The sequence below is a fragment of the Curcuma longa genome, chromosome 13, assembly GCF_044706935.1.
Source record: "Curcuma longa cultivar G26 ecotype Majalengka, Jawa Barat chromosome 13, ITB_CL_G26_1.1, whole genome shotgun sequence".
Classification (NCBI taxonomy): domain Eukaryota; kingdom Viridiplantae; phylum Streptophyta; class Magnoliopsida; order Zingiberales; family Zingiberaceae; genus Curcuma; species Curcuma longa.
Window position 1 is genome coordinate 6,914,838 of NC_133873.1, and position 20,594 is coordinate 6,935,431.

At 38.5% G+C, this 20,594-nt stretch overlaps 2 protein-coding genes, 1 long non-coding RNA gene, 1 other non-coding gene and 1 pseudogene across 4 annotated transcripts; 2 read left to right on the forward strand and 3 right to left on the reverse strand.

Moving 5' to 3' along the window:
• Positions 1–3,637: 3,637 nt before the first annotated feature.
• LOC141843781 (RING-H2 finger protein ATL79-like) lies at positions 3,638–4,213 on the reverse strand. The gene has a single exon (XM_074731813.1). It carries the CDS (start codon positions 4,187–4,189, stop codon positions 3,731–3,733), a length of 459 nt encoding a protein of 152 aa, XP_074587914.1. The 5' UTR covers positions 4,190–4,213; the 3' UTR covers positions 3,638–3,730.
• Positions 4,214–5,910: 1,697 nt separating this feature from the next.
• Positions 5,911–6,013, forward strand: LOC141844611 (U6 spliceosomal RNA). Its single transcript, XR_012603150.1, has one exon. It is a non-coding gene; the product is annotated as a U6 spliceosomal RNA (small nuclear RNA).
• A 2,188-nt stretch (positions 6,014–8,201) lies between these two features.
• Positions 8,202–12,178, reverse strand: LOC141844170 (uncharacterized). Its single transcript, XR_012603115.1, has 3 exons — positions 12,094–12,178; positions 8,440–8,515; positions 8,202–8,344 (listed from the first exon to the last, which is right to left on the reverse strand). It is a non-coding gene; the product is annotated as an uncharacterized LOC141844170 (long non-coding RNA).
• Positions 11,337–12,888, forward strand: LOC141844169 (salt tolerance receptor-like cytoplasmic kinase 1; annotated as a pseudogene).
• A 6,317-nt stretch (positions 12,889–19,205) lies between these two features.
• Positions 19,206–19,694, reverse strand: LOC141843964 (RING-H2 finger protein ATL79-like). The gene has a single exon (XM_074731970.1). The coding sequence runs from the start codon at positions 19,692–19,694 to the stop codon at positions 19,206–19,208; it is 489 nt and encodes a 162-aa protein (XP_074588071.1).
• Positions 19,695–20,594: the final 900 nt, after the last annotated feature.

A 20,594-nucleotide genomic window follows, 5' to 3' on the forward strand; every position in this document is an offset into this window, starting at 1 on the left:
CATGTTAATTTGACAGATGTAAGATTTTTAAGATCATTAATGACTTTGAACTCAAAACAAACAACCTCCCTCTGTTAGGCCCTATAAGAGCTAAAGGGAATGAATAGTTTTGATTGATTCAGTTAATTTTGTGCTCGTCATTTGAATACGTAATAGAAACTTAAATTAAAACCGACACTACATGCTCAACTTCATCTTATTTGGTTCGCCGCCTTCCAAGGTGATTGCGTCCATCTTATTTCTTCTCATACCTTCCGGCAATGAACTGTGCTCAATAAATTTTCATAATAATACAAGAAAATAGAAATACAAAAGTATACAGACAAAAGTAACTATTTTACAAGAATCTTATTTTGGATGCTTTTCTTGTTGCTTTGGAGTGTCTTTTGATCATGAAAAATCCAATCACAGTTCGTCTCCAATCTCTCAAGAATCGACGTCGAATCTATTCAAAATCCTTCTTTTATAACTTTCAGCAAGGTTGATTTCCGTCAATCAATCGATTGATCTTACTCATCTGTTGATTGATTCATTATAGATTCAAACATTACTCTGACCTATTAGTTTAACGATTTCATCTATCTCAGCATTAGTAAATTGCTCATTACCATTAGTCGAATCTTATAATCAAATCAATGTGCTTTTGTTCAGTTCCTGATCGACATCAATCGATTGATCTTCATCATCAGTTGACTGATGTCATAAAGTGAATTTTTTAATCAATTTTTAAAGTTTCTGTTCACTGCTACAGTGCCATCAGTAGATTAATTAAACCCATCAGTCGTTTGTTACCATAGCAAATCACTATTCATAATTATTGTAGTATAGTTATATCACAGATCACTGTGGCAAATTACTATAGTAGTAATGTAGCAGGTTACTATAGCGATCCTATTTTTGCTACTTTACGTCCATTAGTTGATTGATACATACAATCAATTGATTAATATTGATGTTTCAGCCTTAACAAAGTCTGAATTTGCCTTGTGCGGTATCCAGTTGACATCCACCTATCACGACTTATTTTGCCCAACATCTAAACAACCTTGACTTGTTGAAATTTCTCATTGTTTAGCTTCTAGTCAACCTTGACCTTCCGGGACTCCCTCATTACCTAACATCTAATCAATCTTACCTGTCTAAAAATTTACGTCCCATGCCAACTATCTATTAGATTGCTAACTACTAAGTGTCCAATCAATCGTGACCCACTTGGATTTTCTTCTTGCCAACTACCTATTGGATTTTCGATCATCAAGTGTTCGATCAATTATGACTAACTTGAAACTTTCACTTATTTTGAAGTATCCGATTCACGTTAACTCCACCTGGACTTTCTTTTTTTTTATCAAGTATCCGGTCGATTTTAATCTATTTGACTCTTAATCAAACTAACCTATTAATTGGCTACCAAATTTCTAATCAATCTTAACCTACTTAACGACTTACTCGAGCCAACTATCATATTGATCAAACATTGAAATCCAATTCAAATCAACTCGAGCTTGATCAATCTTGACTAGAGGTCGATTACACCAACACTCTCCTTCACCAAAAACACCTTCACACATCTTTTGCCACTAATATTGTGTGCTTTGACAAGGCAAATAGAGACTATGTTGTATCTAAGTCAATTGAATATAGGCTCTTTCTCTCCCGTGCAAGTCACAAAAGGACCTCATTTTCATCATATCCTAGAAAAAGTTCATTAAACTCCAATTGCACACTAATGGTGGTTGTCTTCATTCTTACCCATTGGCACCCAATTTCCATAACTAACTACAACCCGACCGAAACATGATCAAACCCTTAGTCGCAATTTAGGCTTACAAAAGATCCACTAAATCCAAAAGAAAAACAAGGAAATAGATCTACTTCATGGGAATTTAGCATTCCCTCAATCAAAACCTTCACATTCACAAGCTTAGAGCCTTTCCGAACAATAGGATGTCCAACAATCCATTCTACTATTTTCCAACCTATCCTAAAACTTTGCTCGAACTATTTTCACATATCACATTAGACTTAATGCATTAGCAAAATTTTCAAACACCCTATCATCCTCCTATGCATGCAGGTAATCTTAGCGTTACGGATAACATTTTGTATAAAGTTACCGTAGGATGCATCTTACCTCTATCCACTAGGAAAACCGACTTTAAGGGGATCGTTGAGATAGTGGATCTATTTTTTTTATTAGGTTAAGCATAATTAGGTTGGCAACGAGCCCAAGTTAGGCCAATTAATGGCCAAGATTTATGGGATGGAAGCCCATTGTTTGCTCTAGCCCTAATGAAGCCCAAATGGAGATTGAGAGAGACATTTAATTTATGTTTTACCACTCCAAATTTGAATTCAAATCGAAAAGAAACATTAAAACTTAGAGCAATCAAGCATTTCTTTCCTCTCCTCTCTTGGTGAGTTTTAAAGTGTAACCAATATAACAATTCTTAGAATTTAGAATGCTTCTCTTACGAGAGGAGGTCGATGTATTTTGGGAGACGATTGCCATTTTGAGCACCATAACATAGCATTTGTAACAAGTGAGCACCATAACATAGCATCGGCCCCACGACCATTTGTGAAGAGGTAAATCGAGAAACTTTGTAACAAGGGTATTGCCTGGCTTCGAGAGAGTTCAATACTCTCAGCTATACCTCGGGGCTTCAATACTCTCCTAGACTTGATATATGATATGGTGCTCATGATCGATCGGCCTGAAGATACTTAGCAATCATCTTCTCATATTTATAAAATCCTTAAGATGCATTTCAACAAAAAATAGAATCTGCGACCCTAACAGCCCTATATGGTCGATCCTACGACCATATATGAGGAGATAAATTGGGAAGCTGCAGTTGGTCATGGAGGGCATTGTCTCGGTTTTGCTAAGATTCAACCCTTGTCCACTTCAGCAAGTCTATACCATCGTAACCAACTCAATTTAAGGGTATAAACGAGCCAAGTTGTTCGCGAGCTATTCGAGTTTCGATTCGAAAAAAAGTTTGTTTTGAGTTCGTTTGATTAAGTTAACGAACCGAGCTCGAGCTTGATTTCAAGCTTGAAAATATTATCGAACTGAGCTCGAGCTTAACAGTATTTGGTTCGTGAGCTCGTGAACATGTTCATTTAAAGGCTCACGAACATGTTCGTTAAGAGATTCGCGAACGTGTGTATATATATTTATTACATGAATTATAAATATTATATATTAATGAGTCAAACTCGAACTAAGCTCGTTTAACTTTTAAATGAGTTATTTTTGAACTAAACTCGAACTAACCTCGTTTAACTTTTAAACGAGCCATTTTTTAACCGAGTTCGAGCCATTCACGAATTATTTAATTTCATTACGAGCCAAGCTCAAGCTTAAGAATTAAAGCTCGAATCGAACTCGAGCCGAATTTACGCTTAGGGAAAACGAACCGAGCTTAAGCTCGAGCCTCTTACTGTTCGACTCGGTATGGTTTGATTACACCCCTAATTCAATTATCTCCCGCAGCACAATCCTTAAGATTCATATTTGGTAGATCCTTAGCTATCATCTTTATCACTAGTAAAATTCTCAAGATTGAGATCACTTCAATTGTCACTCAACATGGCAATAAAGCACAAATTAAATATATCATCGTCTATAGTTTACAAAATCTTGATCAGGAGATTTATTGCCTACCGTAGATCGATCGTCACAATAACTGCAGCAGATCAATAAAGGAAATGGCGGCGATCTTCAAGACTCCGGCGTGGGGCGGCAGTCGGTGCGGCAGGTAGGGCAGGACGAGCGTCCGACGAACCACGCCTCGACGCACTGCGCGTGGAAGCCGTGGCTGCAGGCCGGCAGCACGCGGACGCGGTCGCCCTCCTCCAGCTCGGCGAGGCAGATGGCGCACTCCGGCGCCCCCGCCATCCTCGTCGCCCCGGAGGAGAACGACACCACGGGCCCCGGAAGCTGCTGCGCCGCCGGAGGCTTGTCGTCCTGATCGCCGCCAGCGGCGTAGGGAGCCCGCGCGCGGTCGTCTCGGCCGAGGAGGCGGACGAGGAACCGGAACGCGACGTGCATCGCGAAAGCCAGGGCCGTGGCGCCGAGGAGCACCGCCAGGACGGTGGCCATGTTGATCCCGAAGTCCTTGCCGCTCGTGTATGGGCCCCACGTGCTGTTGGTGGCCGCAAAGTCGATCGGCGAAGGCATGGTGTTCGACAGAATGACGATGTGAGCGGCAGCCAGCGGGGTAGTTGTTTTTAGAGACTGAGCGAGGCAGGCAGGTGGGCAGGCAGGCAAACTGGTGGAGCCCAACAGCAACGACAACAGCAGCGGCGGCGGCAGAAGAAGAGAAAGAAACAAGGGTGTGCATGGGGATAATACGTGTAGGCGTTGGACTAAAGGCATGGCTTTAGCATGGGCAAAGCGTGAGAGAGTACAACAGAGGCAGTCAGAGGTCGGTGTTTGAAGAGGGCTTGTGCGTCCCCGGGGCAATGGTGTAACGGTAGGACATTCAGATTGTAACTCAGGGACCCACGGTTCGATCCCTAGTTACGACGTATTTGTAAGAATTTTCCTCTAAATAGGGAACACAATCAAAGGATGCTGGACATCTGGATTGGCCGCCGTATGCGGTTACCGATTTACCCTGGTGGTCAGTGGAAAACTTCCGTGAGACCGGACCGACCACCCCTAGAGATGTGGCTACTGGGATTATCATTTTTTTTTTTTTTAAAAGGGCTTGTGCGCATTGTTTTGTTGGTTTCTTGGTAATTTTTATTTTACCAAGTTTTCATTCCTTTTTATATCCGACTAATTTTAAAGGTGATCAATCCAATCCAATATCCCTAATAATAATACCCAGAAGCATAATAGTAAGACGTCAACAATCAACCTCTGTAGTCTTCATCATCCAACATTAAATGTAGTACTTTTTTCGTCGAAGTATAGCCCATGGTTGTCCAAGTTTTCTATTAAATTCAACGTTAACATATGTCTCAATAGAGGATTGAATCATAACATTTTGAAGATCTCCGTTGTGGGAGAGTGTGATAGTGATCTCCTCATCTCTTCTGTGATTAGTAGAGCTGTCAAACAGATCAACTTATAACAGATCGGATCAATTTATCAGAAATTTATTATATGACGGGGTGGGAGATGCTGACCCACTAATTTGACGGATTGAAAATCTTCAATCCAATCCTATCCCAGGTGAATTGCAAATTAGACAGATCAATTCAAGGATTTATCAAAAAAAAAATTTTAATTTTAAATTTAAATTACAGTTTAAACGAATTAAATTAAAATTTTTAAATTTAAATTACAATTTAAATAGATCAAACTCACTAGTTTATTAAGTTTTTTATTTTAATTTTAAATTTTTTAAAAAATAAATTTTTTAATATAAAATCACGGACTTAAATGGATCCATCCATCTAAATTTATATTAAAATAAATTAATATAATTTTAATTTAATCTACTGATGGACTCTCGAGTGGCCGGTAGATGTGTGCGGTTAGAGTGAGTTTGGAGGTTTACTAGGGGCCCACTACCCATAGATTTGGGAATTCGGAGAACATTGGTTTCACTTGAGGTGGGACCTAGGAGCCGTTAAACCCACGCAATTATTATTATTATTAAAAATATATTTTAAAAATTAAAATAAAAACAAGTCTCTCACATGCTTACCATGTCGAAGAAAATATGAAAATAATGTGGAATATTTGAATTTGATTTGAAGTTGATTACGATGCAGCAGACTTGCAGAAGAGGACAAGGGTTCGAATCCTGACGAAACCAGACAATACCCTCCTGCGTTGTGACCAACTACAGTTTCTCGATTTATCTCCTCACAGATGGTCGTTGAGTCAACCGTGTGAGGCCGCTAAAGTGTCGAATTCCACCTTTTACAGAAAAAGAACTATAATTCGTCTCTTCGGAGATATCTAATAAAATTGGAACGATACAGAGAATATTAGCATGGCCTCTGCGCAATGATGACACGCATAAATTAAGAAATAGTACAAATTTACTTCTAGGACATAGTTGAGTTGGTTACGATGGAACAAAGTTGCAAAAAAGGATAAGAGTTCGAATCTCTATGAAGCCGAAATAATACCCTCATTTGTCGTGGTTAATTGTAATTTTTCGATTTATTTCCTCACAAATGATCATGGAACCGACCATGTGAAGTCGCTAGGGTGGATTTCACTTTTTACAGAAAAACTATAATTTAAATTTGAATTTGATTTAAATCATTTAAACCTTAATTTACACATATTTGAACCAAAATCGTCTAGACAAAATTCGATTTGAATCTAGTTTGTAAATAATTTATGAATAATTAAATAAAATATTGTGAATTTGAATTCAACTTTAAAAAAATTATAAAATATATTTGAATTCGATTTAAAAAATTATTAAAGACTCAAACATTTGCACCCCTAATATTATTATAGAAATTTTGACTACAAGTACTATAATATATATATATATATATATATATATATATATATAATATATATAAAATATGCTAGTATGAAAATTATTTTAACTCGATCAAAAATAACTTAACATTATTAAGACCACTGGCGTAGCCATGCACTGGGCTGGAGCCCAGTGCAGTCCAACCATTTTCAATTTAATAATTTAAAAAATTAAAATATTCTAATTTAGTTTTATTGATTAGTCCACGGCAATTGTTGATTTTGACTACGCCATTGATTAAGACAATTTTGATTAAAATACATATTGTAGTAACTTTGATTTAAAGTGCTATAATAGTATTAAGATAAGTGTATTTCTCAAATTTAAAATAGACAAGACATCTTTTTTGATTATTTTTAACAATAACAAAAATAAGAAACGTCCTATTAATTTTTATATTCTTGTATTTTAAAAAGATTTATTTATTTAGTTGTTTGCATTATAAGGATAATTAAAATCCATAGAATAAAAGAATATTCCATTTATGAGCATGGCAAACATTAAATTGATGATATTTGATCAAGTACCATGAGATTAGATCTACACGCCACTAGGGTATGATTGAATTGATTATTGTACCATCTGTAATTTCTCGATTTACCTCTTCATAAATCGTCATGAGACCGATCATGTGGAGCCGTTAAGGTGGTGAATTCCACCTTTATTGCAGAAGAATTGATTATTATAGCTCCCGAAACATAACTGAGTTGGTTATGACGGAGCAGAACTGCAGAAGAGGATAAGAGTTCGAATCTCTGCAAAGTCGAAACAATACCCTTCTCCATCGTGGTCAACTGTAGCCGATTTACCTCCTCATAGATGGTCATGGTACCAATCGCGTGGGACCGTTAGGGTAGCGGAATATTCCATCTTTTACAGAAAAAAATTTATTACTGTAGGACAAACTTATTGAAGTAGACAAGGGTTAAATCTCGACAAAATCAAATTAATACCCTCTCTCATGGTGGCCGACTGTAGCTTCTCAATTTACCTTATCACAGATGATCGTGAGACCGACCGTGTAAGACCGCTGAGATGACGAATTCTATCTTTTGCTAAAATGAGATTAGATCTACACAAATTAAAAGAGTAATGTTAATTGCTTTAATTAGGTGGAAACACCATTACAACGACGTGATACCACAAATGGTTACAATCGGAGTTGTCAACTAAAATTGAAGCAAATTGCTCGTGATCCTTTGGTGAGATTGATGCAGTGGTAAAGTACTCAGAGGAATAATAAAAAGATAAAAATTTAAATCTCAAATAAGATAAATATTTTAGAGGTTAACTTCGACATGTATATAAATTATGTTTCGGATTTACTCGGATGAACCACGAGAAAAGTTACCACTATGATTAGTTGGATGAAACATGAACATCTAGACTATCAATTTAGTGAGATTGTTGCCACTAAGTTAATTTAATTAATCCTTTTGTAATGTATCAATTAGATATGCAATTAACGAGCACAATTTCTTATTGTAAACTTGATTAGGGTTTATGTTTGTTCAATTATAAAAGAATATATAAAATAAATAAACTTAAACACTAGTCAATGTTCATGAATAACACTCATGGATAATTTTTGAATAAACTAATTTATTAACTTATATAAAATTTAATTATAAAAAAAATATATAAAAATATTCGTGAATAATTTTATAAATTTTTTTTATGTTCCCTCTAATATCTTAAAACCAAAGAAATATTATAAATTTTATGAACAAATTAATATGCCCAAATCTAAGATTTTTAATAAACAAATTTGAACAAGTTCGATAACTAAATAAATAAGTTTGAACACAATTAAGCTTGACTTACCTCAGCTCGACTTGTTTACACCCCCGGGCTTGATTACTTGAGCATGTTAAACCCTGGCAACATGAAAGACAAAAGCTTCATATATTAGAAGGGCACGAGGTCATTGACTTGTTTTGGCAATGCATGAAACACAAGGCAAGCAACGTACCATAATTAGGTTCATTGCCCCTTGCTCCGGTCCAAATTTACAACTCAATTATTTGGCTTTAGATCTTCATTTAATCCTTCATTTATTTTAAAATGAAGTGCAAATCAAAAGATACAAAGGAAAAGAAGCAATGTCATACTAAAAAACAAACAAACAAAAAGTATGGCCAAAGATTCCTTGAAAAAGATTAATTAAATATCATCATGCATAATAATTAAAGGAAGTATTAGCTAGCCACGAGAAAATAGTGTTTCCATTTTGTCAACGAGTTCCCTCTTCTTGAAAGAAACTTGAAAAAAAAAAATATGAACGAGTTATCATATTTTAATTTAGGGAGGAATGAATGTCGATGAACTTATAATTAATCTCTAGTTATGTTAGTTAGTTGAGGGAACATTAAATATTTTATTTTAGTTTTTTGAAAGGAAGAGGGAACATAACTTTCAAAGACTTATTATCCAGATATCCAACTCTTACCATCTGATTAATCTTGAAAGTGATCGATCCGGTTCCACAGAAATTTTCTATCGACTACCAAATTAAATCGAGAAGTACTTGCAGCAATCTATTCAAGCGACCAGTGTTCTTAGGTCTATTATCCCACTGCATGAAAATTCTTGATAATGCATTTCAATTGGACTAGAACCTTTAATGTTCGTTGGAGGATCTAACCGTTGCACCTTAACTCGAGGGCTTCAAAGACTTATTCATGCACCATAACATTATTAAATTAGCTAATTTTAATTTGGTCCATGTTGTTTTTTTTGTCATTTTGAACCTATTGTTGTTTAGGTTAATTTTGGTAGGCAATTCTTGGATGTTAACATTATTGAATAAGCTAATTTCACTTTGGGCTATGCTTTTTTCTATATATAGACTAATGTTTGTCATTTTGACTTATGTTTCACTTGTGTTTCTATAAAACAAAAATGAAAGTGGAGGATAGATTTTCGAGAGAGGAACATAGTTTGATTCTTAAACATAGATCTAAAGTTTTCCCTCTCTTACATCGAAGGAACTTTGACCATACTAAGCGAGCAAGATCACAACAAAGCATAATCATAAGTGCCAATAAGTCGATTGAAATGATCATAACTAATACCCTTTCGTCCGAATGCAAGGACTGATTGGCACAAGGCGGCCTTGTTGGACCAAACATATGACGTGGAGCGAGAGTGTGTACTTAATATGAGACTCGGGCATCCTGAATGACTAGGTCATGGAGCCTGAACATTATGGGTTTATGAATATCGGAGGGGTGGGGGTGATTTTCTCAAGTACATATGTTCGAGAAGTATTGAATTCTAGGGTTGGTGGCCTAGGGAATTAAGGTTCAGGGGGCGATCAAGAACCGCCTCATCCAATCTCTTTTCAACTCCCTCCTCAATTGTATACTAAGGCTAAATCACTCACTCTCATCAGAACATGCAGAATTCAACCGTAATAATAACAATTACGGTGATTGATGTGATCGTACCGTAAGTGTACGATGTCGTCAAATAATAAAAAAATCATCTACTGAGACTATGTTGTTGGGTACCAACGATGAAAATATACGAAATATACTCATGTAATAAAATGAATGCATGCTAAACAATATCGAAAACAAGTGTATGAAACACACACTTCAATGATCGATCCTAACAATGTTAATATGGCAATAATTGCTAGCAATATGAGAGAATGGATGACTATAGATAACATTAGTCCTCCATCCATCCCTTTGATAAATACTTGCAGGGAAGGCAGCAGACAATAGACATCTTCTTGATATTAAACATATTTGGTCAGCAACCTTCAGATTTTCTAACACTTGTCTGCTATTCAAAAGATATTGTACGTTGTTGTTGGAAATGCATTCAACATTCATTTAATCTGCATAAGAGAATGAGGAAAGGTTTCATGTATAATTTATATGTCCATTGTTTCAGAAGCTTCTTGCTCATTTCCTCTGACAGTGACTCGAGTGAGTCTAGGGTCCCCAACATCCTTGTTTACTTGAAAGGAATCAGCAGATGAATGGATAAATGAACTACTATTGCAAGGGTGATAATGAAGAAAGCTAGGTTGGAGGAGTCAGCCCTCCATTGATGGAAGAAGCAAATTAAGGTGTTGTTTCACCTCTGAGGGAACAAGCAAAGGTGCAAGGTTCCATCACACTCACTCAACTGACCCAAACTAAAGAGTAAAGACTCATCTAATACCTCCTCTCCCCCTAAAGAAAAGTCACCCCTTAAACTAATCCTGAGATTTGTTCATTCCTAAGCATTAACTTTGAGTGATTTGATAATTTTAAAATAATTTAATCAACTTCATAAAGAATTTTTACATAAAAGACTGTCTAATGTACAAATCTTCTACTAATGTGATATTCAAAAGACGGATCATTGTCCTTTGATGTAAGTCTACCATCTAAGTACGAACTCAGCTATGCAAGATCAGACTAATTGAATCTATTATACCTAATGTATAAAAGATTATTTTCGCTTCAATAAAAAATAGAATCCGCTATCCTAGCAGTCTCATACGGTTGGTCTCACGACCATCTGTGAGGAAGTAAATCAAAAAGCTACAATTGGCTACAACGGAGGAAGGCATTGCCTTGACTTCGTCAAGATTCGACTCTTGTCCACTTCAGTAATTCTGTTCCGTCATAACCAACTCAGCTATTTATGATCGCACGAGGACCACTTAAAAAGATATTTTTTTTCAATTCAAATAATGGAGGTCTTTTGATTTTTTTTTTCTTTCTCAAGTCATAAAATAAGCTATCTATGGGCCCACCAAGGACATTGAATCCACGAGTTCAAAATATTTAAACTACAATGATGGCGGAGACCTCCCACCAACCCAACCCCTCCTCCATTACTTTGACTCCGCCACCCCACCGCCACACAATGACCCATCCAAATTAGAGCTCCCCAATCACTCAATCTAATGGCCCATTCCCCTCCCTTCCTTCCTTCTTCTTCTTCTTTCTTCTTTCTTCTTCTTCACCATTTATTGTTCAATTCTATTCATAAATTAGGTAGATACAAGTCTTCATATAAATATACTCTCTCATCTCCATTCCTCTCTCATTCTCTTCTCTTCTCATCTCTTCTCTTCTTTGTTTCACTATTACCCATTTCGCCATTCCTAGGGTTTCAGATACTCTCGCATAAGTTAGGATGTTCCGCGGGCGCAGAATACCTCTCTGCGGATGCTTCCGGAATCCGGGCGACTCGGATCTGGGCCCGGCCCAGGCCCGCGTCGGCGATGAACCGGAAACCGAGCCGGCGGAGGAGGAGGAGAAGGGGGCGGCGGTGCCGCGGCGGTTCGGATGGGGGAGGTCGAGTTCGCCGCCTCCGCGGTGGTCGGGGAGGGAGGAACCAGCACTGTCTACCTCGCTCGCCTCCCGGATTCCTCCCTCGCCGCCATCAAGCTACACCGCCCCAGCGAGCGCCTCCATCGCGCCTTCCGGCAGGAGCTCGACGTTCTACTCCGGCTCCGCCATCCCCACATCGTCCGCCTCGTCGGCTATTGCGACGACCATGGTCCGCGATTTGTCGCCTAATTTTGTTTTCTTCGTTCTAATTTGATGTGCCGAACCCTAATTTCGAGTTTGGATCGCGATTGCAGAGGAAGAAGGAGCTTTGGTGTTCGAGTACGTACCGAAAGGGAGCCTCCACGAGAAGCTCCACGGAGAGGGCGGCGGAGAGGTGCTTCCGTGGGCGCGGCGGGTGGCGATCGCGCACCAGGTGGCGCAGGCGCTGGAGTACCTCCACGAGGGGTGCGACCCCCAGGTCGTGCACGGCGACGTGAAGTCCGCAAACGTGCTCCTCGATGCGCGGATGGAGGCGAAGCTGTGCGACTTCGGATCGGCCCGGGTGGGCTTCTCGGCCGCGGTGGCGCCGCCCAGATCCGGCCGGGCCATGGTGGTGGGCTCGCCGGGATACGTCGACCCGCACTACCTCCGTTCGGGGATGGTCTCCAAGAAGAGCGACGTGTACAGCTTCGGGGTGCTGCTGCTGGAGCTCGTCACCGGCGCGGAGGCGTTCGACGCCGAGCGCGAGCGCCGTTTAACAGCGGAGATGGCCCCTGTGCTTCGCGATCCGGAGGGACGGATCGCGGAGGCGGTGGACGCCGGATTGGGTGGCGCGTACGACGCCGGAGAGGCGGAGGCGATGCTAGCGGTGGCAGCAGCGTGCCTGGGGAACAACCCCGGCCTCCGCCCCACGATGGCGGAGGTGGTTGGGATGCTGCGGGCGAAGGCGTCGGCGTCCATCGCCGCCGTTGCAGCGAGTTGCGGGGGCAAAAAAGAGTCATAAATGTCCTGGAAATTGGCTGCCCTATTCAGTTCGTAACTTAGTTCGTAACGATTCGTGTGTAACTTTCGAGAGGATGCAAAATTGTATAATATTTAATTCGAAAATTAATAAATTGTATAATGTAGTTTTTTTATTAAAAGATATATTCATTTATTGTTGTGAAAAATAATGATGATTGCTCTCGGTCTCAGACATAATTGAATTGGTTACGATATAGTAGAGTTGTTGAAGTAGACAAACATTGAATCTCAACAAATTGTCGTAGTCAAATGCAGCTTTACCTTCTCATAAATGATTGTGTGATCAACTGTATGGAATCGTTGAGATCACGGATTCCATATTATAATGAAGAAAAATAATGATGATTTGATTGGAGAGATCAAGTGAGATATAAGAGGAATGTGACTAATCACCTCACCCATGATTAAGCTTTGGAAGCATTTGAAGAGGCACCTACTTTAATGTTCACCTTATTTATGTTTATTTAATATAGATATATAATTAAATAAATAAATAAATTTAAATAATATATTAAATTAAATATAAATATAAATATATACGTGTTTAAATATAAATTATACATTATTGATGAATAATATTTATATATAATATCAATGAATTTAATTTATGAACTATCCTTATCAATAAAATCCTCATCAAATTTATAGATAAATAAAAATATATTTATAAAACTTATTAACCAATTAAATAAATTTTAAATTATAAACTTGAACAATCATCAAAATAAGTTAGTTCATTTAGACTCGATTTAAATTTCATCTCAATAACTATCAAAAATAATTTGAATAATATAAAATTTAACTGAGCTTGGTTTATTTATAACTTCAGTAAAAATGTAGGATCAAATGACACCTAATAAGGAGAAGTCCAAAATTTCATATTGGGGTGAAAGATATATATTTACATTGAAGGAGAATGGTCATATGATTGCCCTCATTCGTCTCTTATTCATCCTCCATTTTTATACTCTTACACCTCTTATATTTCAAAATTGACAAGAGTAGTCACTCTCAAATGAACCCCTCTAACTCCATACCTGCTCGTAAGTATCATAATTATAAAAAAAATGATAATCCCAGTTAGTCGCATTCACTCAATCCCTGGGGGTGATCGGCTCGGCCCCACAGAAGTTTCTCATCGGGCACCAGGGTAAATCGGGAAGCGCACACAGCGGCCAACCCAGATGTCCAGCATCCTTTGATTGTGATCTCCATTTGGAAAAAAATTCCTATAAATACGTCGTAGTTGGAGATCAAACTGCGGGTGGCTGGGTGACAACCTGGATGTCCTACCGCGGCACCATGGCCCCGGGGACAAGTATCATAATTATAAGAATCTAGAGAAAGTATGTGTAATAGTTTCAATTGGTTGCCCGATTGATGCCCGTAAGGCACGGTGCAATGGCAAGAGGAAAAGATGATTCTCATATAATGAAGGTTCAAATCTCATACTAGACATTTTCAAACACTCGTAAAGTTTCAACCACTAGTGACTAGGGATGTTAATTAATTCAAATGAGTCAGATGGATTTGAGTCAGGCCAAAGTAAGAGTATTACAAAAAAAATTTCAACTCAAACTCGACCCGAACTCAATTTGAAAATCCTAAATCCAAACTTGGATAACCTAACCAACCTAAATAACCCAACCAACCCATTTTAAAAAGTTTTTTTTAACTATTCTTCTAATAATTCTTCATTTTTATCTTAATATTTTATCCTTGTCATATTAATTTTATACTATTGATATACATAAAACATCTTAATTTTTAAAATAAAATTTAATTTAACCTAAAAAAATCTCTAATTCATAAATTCTGGTCAATTCGAATCAATTCGAACCCAATCAACCTAAAAAAACTCGCAACTCGAATCCAACCCAAACTCAAAACCCCCCAACTCTAACATGATATTTTTCATATTGATTCAGGTCTGATTAGCGGATTGGATTCATTTTTAACACCCCTACTAGTGATGTTGGAGTATCATACCAATTTAGGTCTACTTGTGCTTTTCACATTTACTTGATGATCGATCTAGGCTTACACCCAAGCATACCTAGATTAAAAAATTAGTTTCAATTGATTCTTTGTTTAATTTTTTAAGTTGACATTAGGTATTCAACCCTTCAAGCCGATTAATCATGGGATGATCGGCTCAGTAATATGCAAGTTTTCCACTGGTCACTAGGGTAAATGGAATAATAAAGATAACAGCCCACCTAACCGCCAATATTTTTGAATCCGCTATTCATTTGAGAAAAATCTTATTAAATTCATCACAGCTGAGTTTATTTGATGTGTCATTGGCGGTATAACCATCTCAAAGATTAAATAATACAGTACACTGATCAAATTTCTAAACAATGCCGTCAAATGTCCAACTCCAGTCGAAGTCGTCGTCCTCCTCCTCTAGACATTTATCCACAACATTAGCACCGCTATTGGAGGTGGCGAGCTTTGCCGGAGAAGATGTCCTCAGGGCAGGGGCGCCGGCGAACACGTCGCCCGTCGCCGTTAGAAACTTCAACAGAAGCACCGGTAGGAAAGGTGACAGTGAGGTTCCCTCTAAGATTTGTGATCCTGTCCAAGAGAGACGACGACGATGGAGTAAGGGCAGAAGCAACGACGACGTTGTTGAAGTCACCGTCGTACATTAGATGGCCGGTGTGCCTGTCCCAGATTGACGACGATGATGGTGGAAAATGGGAGTCGGTGTGCGTGTCCCAGATTGATGACGATGATGGTGGAAAAAGGGCGTCAGTGGAGGCCGTAGGGACGCCGCCATTAGAAACCATAGAAGAAGTGGCGGCGTAGTGGTCGGAGACGACAGAAGCCGATGCTGCGTAAGGCGTGGCGGCGGCGACATGACCCTCCTCGTTGTGCTGGGACGGAACAACGGCTGGCAGTGAGGGAACAGTAGCAGGAACGTAGGAAGAGTACTCTCGGGAGTTTTGGCCACCGGCGGCGAGGAAGAGATCCTCATTGTGTTGTAAAGGAACGGCATCGACCACCGGAGAGGAATCCGGAAGGAAGCTATTAGAAGTACTGGCGATGTTGTCGAGGTCATCATCATCGTACATGAGACGGTTGTTGATCATGTTCAAGATCGACGACAATGACGGTGGAGAAAGGGCGTAGTCGTCGGAGACGAAAGAAGACGATGCTGCGTAAGGCGCGGCGGCGGCGAGATGACCACCCTCCTCATCGTGCCGGAAAGGAACGATAGCATTGGCCAGCGCTGGAGGGTGACCGTATGGTGGTCTTCTAGGAGGAACGTCGCAGCCGAGCCTGGCGGCGGCGGCGGCTTGGGTTCTGGGGCTTCCGGTGTGCAGTTGGACCGTGTCCTTGAACTGCTGCTCGGTGGCCGGATATCTCCTCGGCGACTGGTCAAAGATTATAGTCGGCACCGGCGGCGACTGATCTGAGCCTCGATGCTGGTCGGAGGCAGGTTCCGGGTTCAATTTCCTCTTCCGCCCCATCGATGAAGCTGAGGCTTGATCGGAAAATCAACGAGAAATTGCAGAGGAAAAGTTCTCTGTGTTGCACTCGTATATACAACTAACCTAACGGTTAACGGCCTCCTTATAAATTTACACGGTTGTTTTTTAAAAAATAATTCTTATATAAAAAATAACTGTAAGAAAATTTTTATATTGATAAACAATACTTTATCAATTATTTTTCTAAAAAATTATATTAATTAAAATAGTAATGATGGATTTAGTTTATATTTTATAATTTGGAAATGTTCTCACACGTAATTTTAAATTTTAACATAAAATTTACGAAGATAGATTATGTCAATTTTAAGCCAATGTTAATTTATAATTTGAAATTAATTGCTGAACCATTCGATCATCTTAACTGTTAACAACCTCCTATAATTTTGCATGGTTGTTTTTTTTTTTTAATTTTTACAAAAAATTTGAATTGTTTATAATAATTTAAATAAAAATTAATGACGACAACCGCATTTTGTAAGTATAAAATTTTTTATGTTTTTGTTGGGATTATGATATAATGATAAAAGATGAGACATGCGTTTTAAGTAACAAGGGTTTAAATCTCATTCAAGCATGATATATTTGTAAAGTTTAAAAAATTTATGATGTTGAATCGTTTGTCAAAACTCATTTGCATTATTTTCTGATTTAATCTGATGACTCATGGTAAGTCTTTGTAAAATCGAACCAATAACCTCTCAGATTAGTTGGAACTGTAAGAGCGGGATATCTAAATTATCAAAAAAAATATATTAAAGCATGCACAACTCACTCTCATTATAACACCTTCCACTCCATTTAAAAGCATGGGGTATATTGCTACTTACTCGTTATAACAATATATCTCTTTCACCTACATTCTTTTTAACATTAACACTCATTATTTATGGGTCTCACCGTCCACTTAATCATCTTAAAAATATAAATTATATCATATTAAATAAATATATTTTTAAAATATTTTGAAATATTAAAATTATTATTTTTTTAATAATAATCTTTTCTTTTAAAATAATAATTTTACTATTTTAAAAAAATAATATTAAATTTTTTAAAATATATTTATTAAATAAAATAGATGTTTTAATAAATATAATTAAAAAATAAAAAAATACACATGGGGTGGGTCAGCTTCTGACTCACCCCACTTTTAATTGAACGCGTTCAACTGGAAGCGTGTTATAACACCCTTCTACAATGGTGTTTAACATCAATAAAGTATTATAACATCCTCTTAGAGCATTCATTGTGGATGCTCTTATTAAATATTATTATTATTATGCAATACTTTTTCCATTGTTTTTTAAAAAAAATCTTAAAATAAAATTTTATATTTTTTTAGCAAAAAAATTCTTTATATATTTTAATTTGAACCGTTCTCACACTTAATTTCAAATTAAAACTAATTCTTAAATTAAATTTAATATTTTTAATTTTATCCTAAAATTTAGTACGATAGAATTTGTCAATTTATGTAATTTTAAGAAAATTTACAATTTGAAATTAATTCCTTAACCCTCCAACTAAATTAACTCAAAATATTTTTCCCAATGTGATTTATTATTAAAAATTATTAATAAAATGTAATGTTGACTATAGATATTATTAATATTTATAATCCAGAGTGGTAAAAAATTTATATTAAATATTTGTTCGAGGAGCTGTTTTTAATTTTGGACAAACTTTAATAGGGTGCCTCATCCCGCAATCAAGCGTTCCTTTCCTCTCCCTCTCTTGGTGAGCTTTAAAGTGTAACCAATATAACAATTCTTAGAATTTAGAATGCTTCTCTTACGAGAGAAGGTCGATGTATTTTGGGAGACGATTGTCACCCGACCATGAGCACCATAACATAGCAAGCTTATTTGTAACAAGTAGGAGAGAGTTCAATACTCTCCTAGTCTCCTAGACTTGATATATGATATGGTGCTCATGATCGATCGGCCTGAAGATACTTAGCAATCATCTTCTCATATTTGTAAAATCCTTAAGATGCATTTCAGCAAACGGTAGAATCCGTTATCCTAACGACCCTATATGATCGACCCTACGACCATCTATGAGGAGGTAAATTGGGAAACTGCAGTTGGTCATTACAAGGAGGGCATTATCTCGGTTTCGCCGAGATTTAACCCTTGCCCACTTGAGCAGAGTCTATCCCATCATAACCAACTCAACTTAAGGGTGTAAAAATGAGCCAAGTTGTTCGCGAGCTATTCGAGTTTCGATTCGAAAAAAAGTTTGTTTGAGTTCGTTCGATTAAGTTAACGAACCGAGCTCGAGCCTGATTTCAAGTTCGAAAATATTATCGAACTAAGCTCGAACTTAACAGTATTTGATTCGTGAGCTCGTGAACATATTCGTTTAAAGGCTCACGAACGTGTTCGTTAAGAGATTTGCGAACGTGTGTATATATATATTTATTATGAATTATAAATATTATATATTTAACCGAGTAGAGCTCGAACTAAGCTCGTTTAACTTTTAAACGAGTAATTTTTGAACCAAACTCGAACTAAACTCATTTAACTTTTAAAATGAATCTTTTTAACCGAGCTTGAGTCATTCGCAAACTATTTACTTTCATTACGAGCGAACTCGAACTTAAGAATTAAAGCTCTAATCGAACTCGACCAATTTGAACTTAGGGAAAACGAACCGAGCTCGAGCTCGAGCCTCTTACTGTTTGACTCGGCTCGATTCGATTACACCCCTAACTCAATTATGTCCCGTGGCAAAATCCTTAAGATTCATATTTGGTAGATCCTTAGCTATCATCTTTATCACTAGTAAAATTCTCAAGATTGGAGTCACTTCAATTGTCACTCAACATGGCAATAAAGCACAAAGATATCATCGTCTATAGTTTACAAAATCTTGATCAGGAGATTTATTGCCTACCGTAGATCGATCGTCACAATAACTGCAGCAGATCAATAAAGGAAATGGCGGCGATCTTCAAGGCTTGGCGTGGGGCGGCAGTGGGTGCAGCAGGTGGGGCAGGAGGAGCGTCCGACGAACCACGCCTCGACGCACTGCGCGTGGAAGCCGTGGCCGCAGGGCGGGAGCACGCGGACGCGGTCGCCCTCCTCCAGCTCGGCGAGGCAGATGGCGCGCTCCGGCGCCCCCGCCATCCTCGTCGCCCCGGAGGAGAACGACACCACGGGCCCCGGAAGCTGCTGCGCCGCCTCCGCCGCCGGAGGCTTGTCGTCCTGATCGCCGCCGGAGGCGTAGGGAGCCCGCGCGCGGTCCCGGCCGAGGAGGCGGACGAGGAACCGGAACGCGACGTGCAGCGCGAAAGCCAGGGCCGTGGCGCCGAGGAGCACCGCCAGGACGGTGGCCATGTTGATCCCGAAGTCCTTGCCGCTCGTGTATGGGCCCCACGTGCTGTTGGTGGCCGCAAAGCCGCTCGGCGAAGGCATGGTGTTCGACAGAATGACGATGTGCAGCAGCGGCAGCCAGCGGCGGAGTTTCTTTAGAGACTGAGCGAGGCAGGCAGGTGGGCAGGCAGGCAAACTGGTGGAGCCCAACAGCAACGACGACAGCAGCGGCGGCAGCGGCGGCGGCGGCGGAGAAGAAGAGAAAGAAACAAGGGTGATGCATGGGGATAATACGTGTAGGCGTTGGACTAAAGGCATGGCTTTAGCATGGGCAAAGCGTGAGAGTTACAACAGAGGCAGTCAGAGGTCGGTGTTTGAAGAGGGCTTGTGCGCATTGTTTTGTTGGTTTCTTCTGGTAATTTTTATTTTACCCAAGTTTTCATTCCTTTTCATATCCGACTAATTTTAAAGATGATCAATTCAATCCAATCCAATGAAGTTTAATCGACCTCTGTAGTCTTCATCATGATAACACCCAGAAGCATAATAGTAAGACATCATCAATCAACCTCTCGAGTACTTCAAGCCGACGGTTGTCCAATCGTGAGTTTTCTATTAAATTCAACGTTAACATATATCTCAATAGAGGATCGAATCATAACATTTTGAAGATCTTCGTTGTGGGAGAGTGTGATAGTGGTCTCTTTCTCTCTTCTGTGATTTATAGACTTGTCAAACAGAACAACTCATAATAAATCGGATCAATTTATTAGAAATCTATTATATGACAGAGTGGGAGGGACTGATCACCAATTTAGCGGATTATATCCAAGGTGAATTACAGATTAGACAAGTCAATTCAGAAATCTGTCAAAAAAATATATTAAAAATTTTAAATTTATATTACAATTTAAACGAATGAAGTTAAAATTTTTAAATTTAAATTACAATTTAAATACATCAAACTTACTAATTTATTAAGTTTAAAAAAATAAAATTTTT

Coding starts and splice junctions, on each gene's coding strand:
- LOC141843964 (XM_074731970.1), bottom strand. CDS start 19,694: ATGCCTTCGCCGAGCGGCTTTGCGGCCACCAACAGCACGTGGGGCCCA.
- LOC141843781 (XM_074731813.1), bottom strand. CDS start 4,189: ATGCCTTCGCCGATCGACTTTGCGGCCACCAACAGCACGTGGGGCCCA.